The 17,072-nt window shown below is 40.8% G+C and overlaps 1 protein-coding gene and 1 long non-coding RNA gene across 5 annotated transcripts in view; both read right to left on the bottom strand.

Moving 5' to 3' along the window:
- Positions 1–1,037, bottom strand: part of eag (ether a go-go) — a 37,034-nt gene extending 35,997 nt beyond the window's left edge. For all 4 annotated transcript variants that reach the window (XM_044393887.2, XM_070219011.1, XM_044393894.2 and 1 more), the window contains exon 1: positions 851–1,037. In XM_044393887.2, the coding sequence (XP_044249822.1) occupies positions 851–929 (79 nt within the window). In that variant the 5' untranslated portion in view covers positions 930–1,037. The remainder of the gene's footprint in view (positions 1–850) is intronic.
- Positions 1,038–1,358: 321 nt separating this feature from the next.
- On the bottom strand, positions 1,359–16,064 carry LOC123003486 (uncharacterized). Its single transcript, XR_006412609.2, has 3 exons — positions 15,956–16,064; positions 15,431–15,670; positions 1,359–1,493 (listed from the first exon to the last, which is right to left on the bottom strand). It is a non-coding gene; the product is annotated as an uncharacterized lncRNA (long non-coding RNA).
- Positions 16,065–17,072: the final 1,008 nt, after the last annotated feature.

Here is a 17,072-nt window from a genome sequence, read left to right as displayed (position 1 = left end):
TGACTGTTTTACACACTTAATAACCTAGGCTAACGACCCACATCACACAAGCGTGGAATCATTGGGTTATAAGCTGTACAAATCAAAAAAAAATAGTTCTTTTCTGCGCAAAAATTTTCAAAACTGAAATCGCGAATTTCCAAAAGAAAACAAAACCCGTTTTTTCGCTAAAACGTTGCAGTTTTTTCGCTATAACAAAGCAAATACTGATTCAAAGTATGGATTGTCATACCTTTCTGAACTCGTTATTAAATTTCCTAATGATTGGCATTTAAACCTTGCCAATTTATTCATTTTTAATTTTTCGCAAAAAATCATGGGGTACCCCCTTATAAAAAAATTAAAAATTGGCGAAAATTTTATTTTTCCAAAATCACACGGAAAGTTTTATGGATTTATTGCAAATTTTGTTATCTGTTCAAAACAGTATGCATTTTTGGTGTAGGACCATTTTTGGCCAAGTTACAGCAAAAAAACCAAACGAAAAAATTCAAATTTTTGTCAAAAACTGAAATCTTGAATTTCCAAAAAAAACAAAACCTGATTTTTCGCTAAAACAAAAAAAATACTGATTTAAAGTATGGATTGTCAAACCTTTCTGAGCTCGTTATTAAATTTCCTATCGATTGGCATTTAAACCTGGGCATTTTATTTTTTTGACATTTTTACTCCGAAAATACAATTATTTTCAATTTCTACACACTTTTAGTCACCTTTATAGGTACTTTTCAAAAGAATCAATGATATTCGAGCATTTCGTTCGTGTTTCCATGTCATGAACCTTGACTCCTTTACTTTGAAAGTGGATCACCCCGGAATTTGTGCAGACTGAGATGTTTGGAATACTCACGCTGCGAGTTGGAGCGCCGGATGATGTTCTCGAGGAATGTGTTCTGCGGCGCAACCAGTCCACGTCGTCCGCCAGGCATTTTGCCGCCTAAACGCTACGCGCCGCGCTGCCCAATCCTCGCCTGCTCCTGCTCCTGCCGCTCCTGCTGCTCCTCCTCTCCCGTTTTGGTAGCCCCGGTAGCCTTCCACTCCCAGTTTCAGTTTGAGTTTCAGTTGCAGTTTCACTTTCACTTCCGCTGACAGCTGGTCACCTGGACGCAGGGTTGCTCTGACAACTGACAGGTGCTGACGGCTGACAGTTGTCAGCTGATGGATAGATGGATAGTCTGGATTCTGACTCCTGGTTCCTGATTCCTGGCTCCTGGCCGCTATATCCTGGCTTCCACTGAATGCTATCGAATGGGGATCGATCTCAAGTGGTCTTGGATCTGGCTCATTCGAATTCCGCAGCGGGAAATCCGCTTTCCCGAGCGTCCGTCATTCTGATGCTGTCTCTCTCTCACTCTCTCTTTCACCCACTCTCTCTCTCACACACACACACACTCGCCAATCACTCACTCACACACATGCGGGGGAGAGAGAGAATCGCTTTGATGCTGATGACCACTTGACCATTCACACAGTCTTATCGGTTGCATATGGCACTGTGGGAAAAAAAAGAAGAAGGGATACGAGGTCATTAAAGGTCATTGGTACTTAAATATTAATCTTTTAATAAAATCTTAGGTCTATAAATAGGCTTCATATATCATAATGTTTTCTAATCCCCAATAAATGGTTTTAAAATGCCAGAGGTTGTAAAATATATGCAAATATCCATTTGAAACCATAAAAGCCAAGGCCACCTTTTAGATGGCAAACTAAACATCAGGCTGGCTTTCAAATTACACACACAACGCAATGGCTTTCATTGAAAAATATAAAATATCAGACAGACTGAAAGAGATACAAACTAAATAACATTTTGAGGGGGACTAAACTCGTTTAATCCCTGCACTTTGACGCTGCAACCAGAAACTGAGAAAGTGCCACAATAAATTGCATTCATTTAGCAGGCAATTTCACAGCTCCAGGTTCGATATTCGATACTTTAAGTAATTGTAGGCCAATCAAAATGGTGTAAAAAGCACTAAGGGCCAATTAAACGGACACAGAAGCAGAAAAAGATTAGAATTATTATTTGGTTTCGAAATTGGTTCGACGACAAATTAATGACAGCTCTCCACTCTCGATTCGGGGAATTAATTGAGGCGTGTAAGGCAAACGCATTTGTAAATTAAAGTTAAATCAATTAGGCCGAACAATTTGGATTCAAGGCCTTTTTCTTGTGGCCCGCACACACATGCCGCATGCAAATTTGCTGTCAAGTGGCATTAATAATGCAGTTTATGCAATTTAAATTTGGTAACATTAAGTATACGCAACGTGAACCCCGCACTAAAACTCAAACTACCCCTCCAACTAACCCCTCAAACATTGATTTGTGCAGTTGTGCTGAAGTTGTGCTAAATTTGCACAAGTTTCGCAATTAATTATGATATTTCGAACGGACGGGCGTACGGGGCGTATGCGTAATACGGGCATTGTTTCGGCTTATCTTCGTTCATATTATTATTGCACAATACAGATGCCATTTGAAATCTTGTTACCCGATAAGTGCCATAACTCGCACATAACTCTGAGAGAGCAGACCTTAGTTCCCCATTAATGCCATCAATTGGCCGCCTCAATTACGCAACTCGATTAGCCAATTATCAGGGCCAGCAAACTGGGGCCGCAATAAAATCCAAGGAAATCCAAGGAAATCCAAGGAGGAGCTGCCTGCCTTTCGAGTGCAGCAACAAATTGACTAATTAAAGAAGACAGCCGAACAAAGTTGGCTGTCGAGCAAAGTTGATTCACTTGTCCAACACGCACTAATTACAAAGTGCAGGAAGTTCAGAGGGGGAGGAGGAAGGTTCCCAGGAGCCAGGCTTCTGCCTGCCAGGAACCGACTCATTAGGATCGGATTGAGAGCCGAGTTAAATTGGCAGCAGGAAGGAGCAGCTGAAATATGAGGAATATGAATAGCTGGAATCAGACGAGGCCCAAACAGAGGGATTCGCAGGCTGCCAGGATGCAAGGATGTAATCATTAGCCGACGCAACAAGATGTTTGCATTCAAAGGTTAAGTCTGAAGCAGCAAGTTAAATCTTAGCAAGTTGAAATTGAAAGGGAAACATTGTTGAAAGTGACTTATAAACTAAAGATTGCAAATTATCGATATTTTCGATATTTTGACAATATATTTCAATAATACCGATGGTTTGAAGGGAAACACAAATTAAATATCAAGAAATAGCCAACTGTCGATATTTTTTCAAGCTCTACTACAAACCCATATTATAATAAAAGTTTTACCATATTTTACCATAATTTTCTTACTAAAATTGCCGTTAAACACTTGTAAATATTTTAGAGACCAGAAAACCAATCCCACATTTCTTTCCCGAAACCCTCTTTATGAGAAAATTCCATTTGCAATACAAGTTTTTCGCAATTTACTGTAATTCGCCTTTTGAAATTACCTCTAAATGCCGGGCACTGCAATTATTAAGGGGGGTTTTCGGGGTCGTGAAAGCATTTCATATTCAATTTTTCACCGAGTCAAGTCTGTCCGTTCCCCCCCCAAAAAAGTTATTTACTCAAAAGCGAACGCCACAACTGTTGCACAGTGGAAATAGACTGGCATTGGGGGTTTTTAGTGACTCTACGTTTATGGCTACAAAACCCCCTTTGACACTAAGCCCCTGTGTTTGTGATTCTGTTTCTGCTGGAACACAGGGCTGCTAGCTAGCTGAGCTCAGTAATCTTTAATTTCATTAAAATTCAGGCAACGGCAACGACAGCTTCCCTTTGTCCTGGTCGCCTTGTTGGGTCCTGAGTCCTTGTTGTTGTTGTTGGCGGACCGTGGACCATGTTGCTGCTGCTGTGCCGTAAGTGCTTATTAGAGGGCGAGAGGAGCGCTCTCAGGCATTTATGAATTTTCTGGCTTTAATGCGTGGCCCAGGAGCAAAGGGGAGCCAGTGGCCCAGTGGCCCAGTTGGAGGAGGAAGAGGGTCAGCTGATGGAAACTTTGCCAACAATACTGCCTCCCTCCTCTTCCTTCAAGCCGTCTCGTTTTACACCCTTCATTGGCTGGCTCATCCTGTCCCGGGAAGCTCCTCTGCGGCTCCTTCGCATCCCTACAATGCATAAAATTAACTGCAACTTGCAACTTTCAGCTCCGTGTTTGCCGCAGGGATAATGGACGCCAATTCATGGCTGATCCTCCGTCGGGGGGCATCTTCTTTTGAAGAGCTAATGAACCGAAGATTATGATGCAAGTACGGAGGCAATCAATAACTAAGCTGCAACTTCCGGGAGGGTTTGAGATATTTAAATGGATTGAAATCTGATTAATAAGGAAGGGTTAACAATGCAAAGGATGGGGAAATTATCATATTATAATTTTGAAATTACTTAAAATTATATTTTTATATATTTTGAAACCGGAAGTATGATTTATAAGAGATTTATTAGAATTACTAAATAATTTAAACACTTTTAGTGACCACAAAGGAATCGATTTATTTACACAGAAGACAACTAATCAACACTGCACAACTGATTGATCCCCGGCAGGCAAAGACATACACTGTTGAAACGCACTGTCAATTTGAGGACCAATCGCAATTGCAAATCGCCCACTGACGTCACAGGCCAAAAAGGAGGTAAAATAGAAACGGAAAGTCAAGCCTCTCAGCACTCGCCTATTTATAATAAATGGAATGTCGCCACGCCCCTTAATATGCCTCATGCGCCCCTACCGCCACCCCCCTTCCCCCCTTTCCACCTCCCCAGCTGACACACTTGCCACATGCCATGGCCCCTATTTTCCACCATTTTCCACAATTTTTCCCATCCCATCCCAGCACTTGTGCACCTTGCAACACATGAAAAACGAGAGGAGTTTCGCTGGCTGTGTGGCAAGGACCAACTACAACTATTTTGGACGTATATGTGGCAGATACACTGAAAGAAAATAGCTGCGAAGAGTATTTAATAAACTAATTAATATTATAAATGATAATTTGCAATTAAAAATACTAAAAAAAAACTATTTAAACATAAAATAAGTCTAGCTATAATGAAAAACTTTTATTAAAAAACTACTATAAATACCGAAATAAAATACTAGAAATTTTAAATTAATCCTTAGTATTTTTTAGAGAGCCAAAGACAAAAAAAGTATTGAAAAAATCAATGAGATTGTTCTTTTCTTCCAGTCTGCTGACGTTTTCGTTGGCGGTGGCGACTGAGTGACCACGAGGAAGGAGCAGGACAAACGATGCCACTGGATGACGCTCACCTTGCCCCACAAAGCGCAGCAGCATCAAAGGGAGGGAAAAGCGGAAAAGCGGAGGGCCGCCAGGAGGCGACTATACATTTTAATTTGTTGCAGCTCTAAGAGTTCATCCCCTTTGGGCCAAATTCCCCTGAAGCCGCCCTCTCATTTTATGGCTCACTTCAAGTACGTCATAAAAATTAACATGAGAGGGGGTAAAGGGGATAAGGAACAAGGAGCCAAGATGGGAGCGAATCAAAAGATAACTATCAGCATTTTGTGAGTATTAAATCCAGTATTTATTTCTGGTATTTTCTGGTATATTTTGAGAACTTTTAAATACTAGAAAAGCCGGGGATTTTATACTCCTGGTTCCTGAACTTTAAGGACGACGATTCCAGCTGGTTTATATCCTTCTACCACTCACTCACTCACACTCCACCATGCATATAGAAATATTTACATGCCCCTCGCACCACCATTCATTCGGATTTAATTTCCGGTGTGCTGCGTTCGGCTTTCAAATATTAATAGAGCCCCGGCATTATTAATGAGATGGTGTCATCAAGAAAATGAAGCTGCCCCTGCGATGTGTAGCATCATCCCCCTTTATGTGCCGCATCCATTTTGGCTCACCTTTGGATACTTTACCTTACTCAGCCATTGTGGACTATTCAAAAATTTATAAACTTTTTGCCATTCGCTTTCGGTTCAGTTTCTGTCTAAGCCGAAAGCACAGAGAGAGAGAGGGACAGAGAAAGGGAATTTCTGAGCAGGTGAACTTGGTAGCAGAATCCCGGGCATTGGCTAATTACCTAGTGGGTCCAAAGCCGAGTGTTCCTGACGTTTCGTTAAATGCGTTTGTGCTCGGCCATTGCACATGCACATCCCAATTTCCATTTCCATTCCTATTTCCCATTCCCAAGGCATTCACATTCACATTTTTCCAATATTCGCTTTGACAACAAATTTTACGCTCTGTGGATAAATCATTGTTATTCCGCAAATGCAAAAAAAAAAAACAGAAGCAGGGCCCCCATCATACGATATAATAGGTTTTGTTTCGCCCCTCGGCATACATGTAAGTATATATCCCATTCGGAAAGCACAATTGTTGCAACAATTACACAAACACAAATGCAGGGGAAACCAAAACAAAGCCGCAAAACGCAGAAGGTGGGGGAAAAACGGCAAACAGAAAACAAAGCTCATGGGGACAATAGGCTCGACTGGGTGCCTGAAAGGGGGATGGGGAAATGGGGAAATGGGGGGTCTTTCAGCCCCCCACCAGACAAAAAAAAAGCAGACGAAGAACAGACCAAGGATGCGATGGCCGCAGGACAATGGACCGCCTGCCTCCTCCAACGTTTCACAGAAGAAAGGCTACTTGGATTCGATTGAATTGGTTGGATGGTCTGGTATATCAGTTGGTTATAGCACTCCTTTCTGGGGTCCAAAAGGTTCAAAGAGAAATGTTTACTTGGGATCTCGGGAATGGGATAAATTATTGCATACCATTGGGCTGATTTTTAAGTGATTTCAAATCAAAGAATCGATTGCCCTTTTCTTTTTGGGGAATAACTTAAATTCCGACACCGTAAATTGCAGAAGTGACCTGATATTGACTTGTGATTTTACCACATAAATAAATGGCATACCCAACTATTGACAGGCTATAAATACTAGAGATTAAAAATGTATTGAACGCCTGAGAGTCTGCCAGAAATTTATGGTTTCTTTCAAAACATAATTATTTATAAATGATAGATAAGCTAAAACTTAATCCCAGTTGTAATTGCATTTTGAAAATAATTATTCAACTTAATAACGGCTTATCAAATCAACAATAGATTTGCCTGTCAATATTTCTGGGAAATTAATTAAGTTTACCCAATTATATAAACATTCTTATCTTGCCTGCGCAACATTTGCGAAGTGGGCTTCAAATTGAAAAGTTAAGCTGCCAAATTTAAAGGGTTTACATTAATTGAACTGTCAGTCATTTTTGAGTAAAAGCTAAAGTGTAATCTTTAAATAACCATACATTTTAATTTATTAATTTTTAGGAAGATTAAAAAATTCCAATTCCTAGTAATTGAGCTGTCAATTATTCTCTCTGTCCCTGTAAAATTTAAAATGCATTGAATTTAAGCTCTATCTGGAGCAAACGAAGGAGTGCAAAAAAGCTAGCTGAAAAACGACAGCGATTTCTCCTGCAGAAGGTAAATCAAGTCGAGCAATCAGAGGCCATCCCTATAAATTAAAGTCAAACAGGTAACGAACTCCCTCTGACCACCACCTTCTAAGCCAGGAAAGGTCACGAGTTCCAAGAAGGCGCCTGCAATCGCCGGTGGTCAAAGACCCACAGAAGGGGCTTCCTTTCCCAGTCCCCGAAATGAATCTCCGTATAAGTATTGGGATCCCCATTTCCCAACAAGGGCCAACCGCCGACGCATTTGGCGCCTAGGGCTGGGCTAATTGATTGACATTTCCTGTCGCAGCCCAGGCCTTTGCTTTTCCTTCTCCATCGCCCTGGCTTTCCCTTGTTTTCCCGCTCCCTGGGAAATATATGTGCACAAGTCAGAGCTACTTGGGTATGCGCATAAATACATATACTTAACCTTGATTTTGCCAAGTCGTCAGCTTTTGCCCGTTGCCTGGGGCCTCCGACTGGAACTGCTAACTGAAACTGCGACTACGACTGAAAGTGCACGTTGAGAAATATATCCTATATTTAATCTTATTGATAACCCTCTCTTAAGTAGAAACCATATTCAGTTCATAGTTGATAGCTGGATTTTTGAAATCACTTGTAAATCTCAAAATAGGTGTCTAAAAGTATGCAACAATATATTTTTAGCCCAAAAGCGATATGAATTAATAAATTCACTGCATACTTTCAGACACCTTTTTTATTTTTTTATTTAGATCTAGTTTTTTCCATTTAAATATATTTTCAATATTGTAAATATTTATTCAGCTTCATTAGATTTGTTTACCCATTTTTGGCAATAAAATATAAAAGAGTATTCATATTTTTCGCCATGTACAACTGAAACTGGGCCTGACTTTTGCGTGCCAAGTTGGGGCGCCTTGGCCGGGCTGGCAAAGTAGGGCAGCCATTTCATTAACCCAAGACAACAACAGCGAAACAAGCGCAAAAGAAAGTCTATTTTGGGATTCCCCATTCCCAAGATAAATATTTCAGTTGAAGGAGATTGCATTGAGGACCGGGGGCTGGCTGGCTGGCCAATTCCCTCCCAAATCCGACTGCAGCGAGCGGAATCGATCTGCTTTGGTCTCACGGAGCACGAAGAACACATCCCCTGCACCAAAAACAAAAGCTGGAAGAACATTATCTCCAACTAATGCCTCGGATGCCGCGCATAATGCGTCCTATTTGTCTCCGGTCCTCTGAGTGAGTCATTTTTATTCATATTTTTTAGTTAATTAGGCGGCGCCAGTGCCAAAAGCATTTCGGCATATGAAAAATAAATGGTGATGAGTATTCATTAAATTAATTGACTGGGAGGGAGCTTTTCCTTCATGCTTTTCCCGGAAAACCTTCGCATTCACTGGCCCTTTATGTTTTATCTTTACTATTTAAAATTGTATTAAGACTTTAAGTTTAAATGTAAAATAAAGCGGTGGTTTTAAATTTACAGACTTTTAATAAATTGAATTTAATAAAAAATACTTAAAGATTTCTTTAAAATTCAGTTAAGTTGTAATATTTATCGGCATTGCATATTTTAAACGATTAAATATTGAAAAGTTTGCCCTTTTTGAAGACTATTTCCCCAACCCAAAAACCGATACCCTCTACCCGTTACCCGCTACTTTTTACCCGTTTGCTGACCGTTCAAGCCCGTTAACGTGGCGCGGGCCAGATGTGATTTGATTTTATTGTTGCGGCGGCTTATCAGCTTTTGGCCTTAGCTCACGGCTCACTTGACTGCCTTTGGGCCTCTTCCGCCTCTTTTGCCCCTTCTGAGCCCTCTTCCTTCCATCCTCTTTGCCATTTTTTCTTACTTCGCTTCCCTTCTGCTTTTTTCCTCAGTGGCAAATTCAATTTGATCTTTTTATCGATTAATTTGGCCTAGGCTAAAGCTGTGGGTCTCTCTCTGTCTCTCTCTCTTTCTCATTCTGTCTCTATCTTTTTGTCTCTGTCTCCCTATCCAATTAGACTTTGGTGCCCGAAACGAGCAGTGCAATAAAACCCACCGACAGACACATTTAAAGATAGTGTTGCACCTGGGCAAGTCGTTGCCTCCTCCTTGGATTTTCCCCCGTTTCTTGCTGCCTCCTCCCCTTGCCCCTCCCCCATTTTCCGCCGCACGCAAGGTCAGTGCGGCGCACGTAAGTATGCAACACATAATTTTTGGCCCGCTTTGCATGGCTTTTCTTGCATGCAACTTCGTTTTCGCCAGCGTATCCTTGTGCCGATTGCCCCGAAAGCAGTCCTTCGGTTCGTACTCCCAAAAAAGAAGAAGAGAAAAGAAAAGCCAGTTAGCACGCCCACCGAATATTCTAAATATAGCTGAAAACAACTCCATTTCCCCGCTTTGAAGTCTCGCAAGTAACTTCTTGGCTCGGCTACTTTACACTGGGAATTAAATTGGATAAATTGAATTTCGAAACTGAAAGCTGGCTGTAAAATATGATCATTTATGCATGTTCTCATGAAAATAAAAAAACATCTTTGCACTTTCATAACTTTTTCAATTGAAGCCGGAATTTCAAGTGGTTTTCCGAGTGGGAAAAGTGGGAAAAGGCTATATTTAATCTTTCTCAGTGTACCAGAAATGAGTCAGTTGCCCAGTGCTTTCCCGCTGCTTCCCTTTTTTTCCGATGGCGAAATCGAAAATCGAAAGTGTGCCAAGAAAGACGAGAGGCGAAAGGCAAATGGCAACAAAGGGAAATTGTGTCATAAAAACTTTTTCGATTGCGCCACGCGCAACCAAAGCAACACTAACACTAACACTAATACTAGCAACAACAACAACAACAACAGAAACAGAAACAGGAACAACAACTTGAGAACTTCTGGCCAGGGGCTTTTGTCTGCTTTTCTTCCTCGCCTGGAAAAGTGGGCAAATGGGAAATGGTGGAAGGAGGCTGGCAAAAACTCGAGACTGGCCAATTTATTCAGCTTCTTCTGCTGCTGCCGCTGCTTCTGTGATGGCATATTTACTTGTCATGGCTAAAAGCAAAGCTTACGCCAAAAAATATTGACACAGTAAGAAAACGCTCACACACACACACCCATACCCATGCACATGATAAGCAAACAATAGGCCAAAGCAAGGCAAACAAAAAAAAGAGGCGAAAAAAAATAAGAGAAAAAAACTGAAAATCGAAGAAGAGGCAACAATAATAGGGCATCCCTTTCTCTCACTTTTTGGGGGATCCCCCACACACACACACACACACACTCGCACGCACAGCGACAATAAGTGTAATAGTTTTACAGCGCCCGCCGAAAAGTATGCTGCGACATTTGGGCGGTCGACAAACTGGCGTCTACAGTTTGACAGCCACTTCAGAGAGAGAGAAAATAACTTTAGAAGCCATTGGCCTGCAAAAAGTTTTCCATTTCCGGTCACTTACTTTCGCCTTCGATAAACAAATTATGTTGCCTTTCAGAGCAAATAAATGCGTAATGGATACCAGCACTCGCAACTTGTTTTAAATATCTGTGGCTGGCGAAATTAAAGTCCTCGACAGTTACCTTTCATTCGTGTAATAAAGTTATGCGGTTTTTGCAACCAAAACACCCGGCGGTGTCATTTCAAATTGTTAAACATATTCGTGGCTTGCGACAAAAATGATAATTGCAAAACTTTGACTGTAAACATATTACGACTAAAACAGGTAGTTTGTCAGTCGGTTACTTTAAATTATTAAATGCTTTTAAGTACAATTATAAATTATTCTGGTTTCTGTAGGCAATGAGCATGTGCAGAGATTAAAATAAATGTTGTCAAAAATCAAATGCAATTGCCTTTTTGTTTTAATACTCATAAAAAAGCCTAGACTATCATTACAAATCAAAATGTGTATCTCTCGATGTAACCACTTCCATCCGATTGTTAATTACGGACATTTTATGAATATTTGTGGCCCATGAAAATTTTTAATTTCGAGGCTGAGCAATAATTGTGAAAAATAATGCAGAAGGCTACAATAAATGGGATATTATGACTACTAATGAACTTTCATTTATCATATTTATTTATTTATCATTTACAATTAAAGCATTATTTAAAGTCTTTATAAATACAGAAAGTTTTCAATTATAAATAAATACAAGGTAAAAATATTTTGGAATAAATTGCTTCTGAGGTCGATAAAGAAATATTATAAAAAATTATAAGAAAACGCAGCTACAGGTAATAATTTATTAAGTCTTCGGGCGGAGATATTTGAAGTGTGTCTTCGGCCTTTTTGTAGACTGCCTTTATTTTCTTTTTTTTTTAATTATTTCTGCGGCTTTTTGGATCTCCGGCTAAAAGCTTTCCGGGTGGGCGGAAAGGCCACGCCCGCTTCTGTCCGCTTCTGGCCGCTTCAGCCGGGTACAACACGAAATTCATAAATTAATGCATGGCGTGTTGTTGGCTATTAAAAGCAATGAGCAAGCACATGAGAGGAAGGATCTTGAAGGAGCGGGACGGGGCGCACAGACACACACAGAGCTTAGGGACTAACCCGCACACACACTCACATTCGGCCGGGCACATTAACATAAAAACAACATCAAGCCAAGGGCCAAGAAGAGCAGAAACCAAAAAGCCAAAAACTGGGCAAAACTGGGGAAAAACAGACGAAAAGGCGGAAAAAGCTGAAAAAAGCAGCAACAACGGGGAAATAAATAAATTTACATATTGCGCACGTGCTTTGGTGAGTTCCCTTCGCTGGAGAAGCTGGAATCTTCGGATTCGGCCTCAGGTAGGTTTGTCAAAAACATATATCAAATAATCCAAATGGATTTTCTAAAAGGTTGAAAATGCACACGTTAAGTATGCTTTGAAAAATTGTCCGACTTTTGTGATTAAATATATTGTTGCCTACTTTTAGACACCCTTTGAAGAGATTTCAAATCTCTAGTTATAGTAAATATTATTTAATTTATAAAATATCAGACATCTTAAGAACCCAATAAAAGGTCGCCAGCCCTGGCTTCCAGCCTCTGCGGGTTCCGCTTTTCCGGGGAAAAACTTGCTCCAATTTTATGGCGACAGGACGGCGTGCCCGTTCGCCCCAATGGCTGCCAAACTGTGGCCACATTTTACATATGTAATTGCCCACCCCCTCCTCCCCCTACCCAGAATCCCTCCCACTCGGGGGCACCTGCCAACAACCAAAGGGGCGGGGGCTGAAGCACCGCTTTGATAGCCAGTGGAATGTTAATAAACTTGTTTTGATACGACAGCCAGATCTCGGGCACAAGGTCAACGAGGACAAGGACGCCAGGAGCGAGTCTCCAGTCTCGAGTCCTCGCTGCTGCCAGGCAAAGAAGCCAAGCCACTGCCACAGCCAAAAGCCAAGCCAAACAGTCTGACAATCTGACAGGAAGTCAGCAGGTGGTCCGGCTGCTAGTTCCACCGCATGGCGATAAGTGCCGCTGCCTGCACAAGGAGAAATCCAAGTGAATTCTGAAAAGGTTGCATACTTTTAGACACCTTCCTTAGAGAATTCAAATCGCTGGGAATTAAAACGGGCAGGAAAAACCGAGTTTTCTTGGAAAAGGGAGTACAAAAAGTTCCATTTTGAATGGCCAATAAAAATAGTCAATCATGGGAAACTATCTTGTAAATGGCCGCTTTTCCGCCCAGTGTAGATAGCAGGCAAAACGATAATGCAGTTAGGAAGGCGGAAAGGGGATGGAAGGGGGAGCCAGCGAATGCAGCGCCATCCGGAAACGGAAGCCACGGCAAGGCAACACGGATGCCAGCGGATGTCAAACATAAAACATTTGCGCAGGGTCAGGGAAAAAAAAGGACAAGCGACGGTTGGCAGCTAAACATTTCACATATTTTATGGAAATCCGACAGCGAATATTTTTTAAGTCCCCCCGAAGTACGTAAAGTTTGATTTGGATTTTTCCAACGAGCATAAATTATTTTGCAAATCTGTTTACGGGGTTTATTGATGCCGCTTGATTGATTAGCCAGGATATTCCCCTACTCGTTCCCCCCAGCTTACACTTCATTAACTTTGAGCAATAAAAGTAGAACGCGGCACTGCTATTAAAAAAGGAAATTACTTTTAGATTTCAAAATAAGTGTCTAAAAGTATGCAGTGAATGAAGCATAGACGTCTTCCTGTATGATTTCACAGTACTTTTGGGCCAAAAATATGTTGTTGCATACTTTTTGACATTTTAAGGAGATTTCAAAAACCCAGCTATTTCTATTTAAATAATTTAAGTACCTATTTGCGTTCAGTGTAAAAATAGGGCTGTATGTGTGGCGAATCTCATTTACGATTTGTCTTATTAAATATGCGCAGAGTAAAATTGAAAAATTTCGAATGGGAACAGGAACAGTGAGAGCCAAAAGTCAACTGCCAAAAGCGTAGCAAATACATCTAGATATATATACTATGCATGTTCGGTATACATACATGTGTATCTTTAGATGTGTATTTGCTTCTTTTTATTTATTTTATGTTAACAGCAAATTGCGGCGCCCGTCAGCTTGGACTTTCTTTGTGTTATTCCCGTTATTCTTGATATTCTTGTTATTTTTGTTATTCGTGTTGTTGTTGTTGCTGTGGTTGCTGGTACATTTTTAATGTTTTGGCTCTTTTCATTTGGCCCACACACACACACAACACACACACACTTCAAGCCACACATGCGTGACAAAATTGCTGGGCTCTTCTTGTGAATTCGGTTGTTCTTTTTTTTTCTGTGGGTTTTCTCGCGTTTTCTTGGGCGGGCGGAAAACTTGCTAAAGATTTACTCGACAGTTGTATTTGTGTTGGTGCCATTTGGCATTGTTTGCATACTTTCAGGCGCAAAAAGTGGGCGGAACCATTCAATTTCACGTCCTCCCTGTCGCCCCCCTTTATCACCCTCCCTTTTGGCATCAAATGCTTTAAATATTTAAGTAGTTTTACGTTTTACCCGTTTCCTGTTGCTGTGACTCACTGTACGTGTGTGTTTGTGGGTGTAAAGGGCAATAATATCAATCTTGTGTGGATGTCAACTAACTCAGGACGCCCACTTTTACCCCGTTTCACCTGTACAGTGGAACTTTTCTTGCTCGAACTTTCACAAGTCCAATCTTTCTGAACTTTAGCTAACTCAAACTTTCAGCTTTTCGTACTTGAATATTAATAAATTACAAAAAAAATACTTTGAAAGCGGGTCAAAAGAATATTATTTCTATCTCAATTTCCTGGTTAAAAAAAAAGGTATTTAAAATCGCTGTTTTCGTATAGTTAAAGCACCTAAAAGAGTGCTGCAATTTAGTAAAGTCACTTGTCGAATAATTATTGCCTAGTTTAAGGCGCAGCAAGGAATTTTTATAGCACACTTTTTTGGGTCTCACCTTAAGGACCCTCAGTGGCTGTCAAACTGCACGCGTGTGTTGCGGTTGACACTTATGCAACCGCAAAGTGCGGGTGTGTGTGTGTGAGCGTGAGTGTGTGTGTGTTTTAGCTGCACTTGAAAAGCAACCAATTGTTGTAGTTGCCAGGACTTATTTCGCTTTATTTAGTTGCTGACATAATTGCGCACTTCATTTTTTTGGTTGGCTGACACACATTCAGCGGGGAGCAGAAAAACGGGGGAGAAAAACTAAGAAAACAATAAAGAGCGAAGAAAAACCGAATAAATAAATAAGAAAGCCATGAATTAACGAAAAACCAAGAGCACGCAAATTTAACTTATTATGTTCATTTTTTCCACTACTCCTACTCCTTCTCCTTGCTCATTTCCTTTTCCTTGGCTTTCGCCTGGCTTTTCTTTGGGGAAAACTTGGCTGCCGTGCCTGCTGTCCCTTTCGCGCAGCCAGGAAAAACTTTTAGTGGCGGCAGCGACGCCGGCAGAGCGACAGTAGACAACAATTACAATTAGAAGTGTGTTTATGCCGCTTTCTCTTCAGCTCTCTCTCTCTCTCTCGCACTTTCTTTCTCTTACTCGACTTTTCTTTTTGGGCAAAAGAAATTCAACTTCATTACACAATATTTCGTTCTTCTTGTGATTACCTTTTGTTGCTTTTTGTTGTTTGTTTGGTTGCTTTTTTGATTGCTTTTTAATGGTGGTTACATATATTTAGTGTTATTCCGATTCCGATTCCGCTGATTCTGATTCTTCTTCCGATTCTTCCTTTCGATTCGATTCGTTTCGATTCTTCACTGGGTTTCGCTTGATTCTTCAATTCTCTTAATTTCGCTGTATTTGCGATGTGATTACTCTGCGACGCGTTTTTCGCATTTCACTTTGCACTGCAGTTGTGTGTGGGCAATGGGGGGTGGAGGAGAAGAAGAAACCATTAACGGGACACGAAGAAGCACACAACAAACAAGAAAGAACAAGAAGCAAGAAACGCGGAGGAGCAGCGTGCAACAATTGCCGACTGCGACGCCGACTGCGAAGTCGACACGTGCGCGCCCCCTGCCCCCTCCTCCTCCGCCCCCCTCGCGATTTTCCACCCCCTCTCGACACCACTGTAATTTCGCAAAAAATCGCCGAAAAAAAATAGAAAAAAAAATTCCATTCGAATGGCGCACAGAAATGTTGGATTTATTTGCTGATTTTTTGAACTGGAGGACGACCGGAGGATTCTGAGGACCGCTCGACGCGAGAGCTGCGTCTTCATAGTTTTTCGCGACTACGCACCTAAAAGTCGACTACGAGTGAGTTGCGCGCGACTAGAGCTGGAAAAACATCGATGGCCCCACCGATTACACAGGTCCTTTTCCTTCTTTTAAACATCGATTGCTTGCAACAGCCCTGTTTAAATTTAGTCACCCGCCAGGTGGCGGCACTCGCGATAGTATCGATATATGGCGTAGGCCTAACGGTACAGGCGCGCTGCCGGTATCGATTTCAAAATACTCACTAGGAAATTCAAAACTCAAAAAAATTTAAAGTGTTTTAAGTTGTGGTATGAAAAATGAGAATTTCTTATTCTTCAATTACTTCCAGTCTTGCGGAATAAAATTCATATTTCCCAGCTCACTTTAAAACAGGTTTAAAGTCTTGAAACTTATATTCAGATTAACTATGTTCAAAATTGTACCTCATTTACTTGTACATTTTTAAGGGATAATAGACCTGTTCGACGTTGGTAATGTGGTAGATTGCAATTCAAAATCTAATCTTAAGTAAATGGAATTCGAGAATTTCTAATACAAAACAAAAAACCATTTCGTATATACAACAATTTTTAAATAAGCGGGTACTATCGATACCGTCGTAAAAGGCCAATATTAAAAACCTTTCCAAATTTCGATGACTTCAAAGCGCCATATGGAGTTAGTAATACCAACATGTAAGGGTTATTTACCAGCAGGTGGCGCAGATGTACATTTACTAAATATAATAATCTACATTCGACATTTTGGCTTTAATTATATTGTACAGCTTTCACGTCTCGAGCTTTCCTGATCACAGTTTACCCAATTTTCGCAACCTTTTTAAGTTTAGCGAGGCTTTTATACATGTATTTAAAATTATAGTAGGTCGAATTAGGATTTAAACACATTCCCGCAAGTTAATCAAAATGACTTTTAGAGCTTTGGAGGGTTATTACAGGCGAAAGGGCTTTTGGTTTGTTAAAAAGTCAAAGCATTGAAAAGTGCCACTCTTTATATTACGAATCCTACAGGATTAGGATAGGGATTA

The sequence above is a fragment of the Drosophila takahashii genome, chromosome X (genome assembly GCF_030179915.1).
Source record: "Drosophila takahashii strain IR98-3 E-12201 chromosome X, DtakHiC1v2, whole genome shotgun sequence".
NCBI lineage: Eukaryota > Metazoa > Arthropoda > Insecta > Diptera > Drosophilidae > Drosophila > Drosophila takahashii.
The sequence above is the reverse complement of the archived record's forward strand: the minus strand, read 5'-3'. Positions and strand labels throughout refer to the sequence as shown.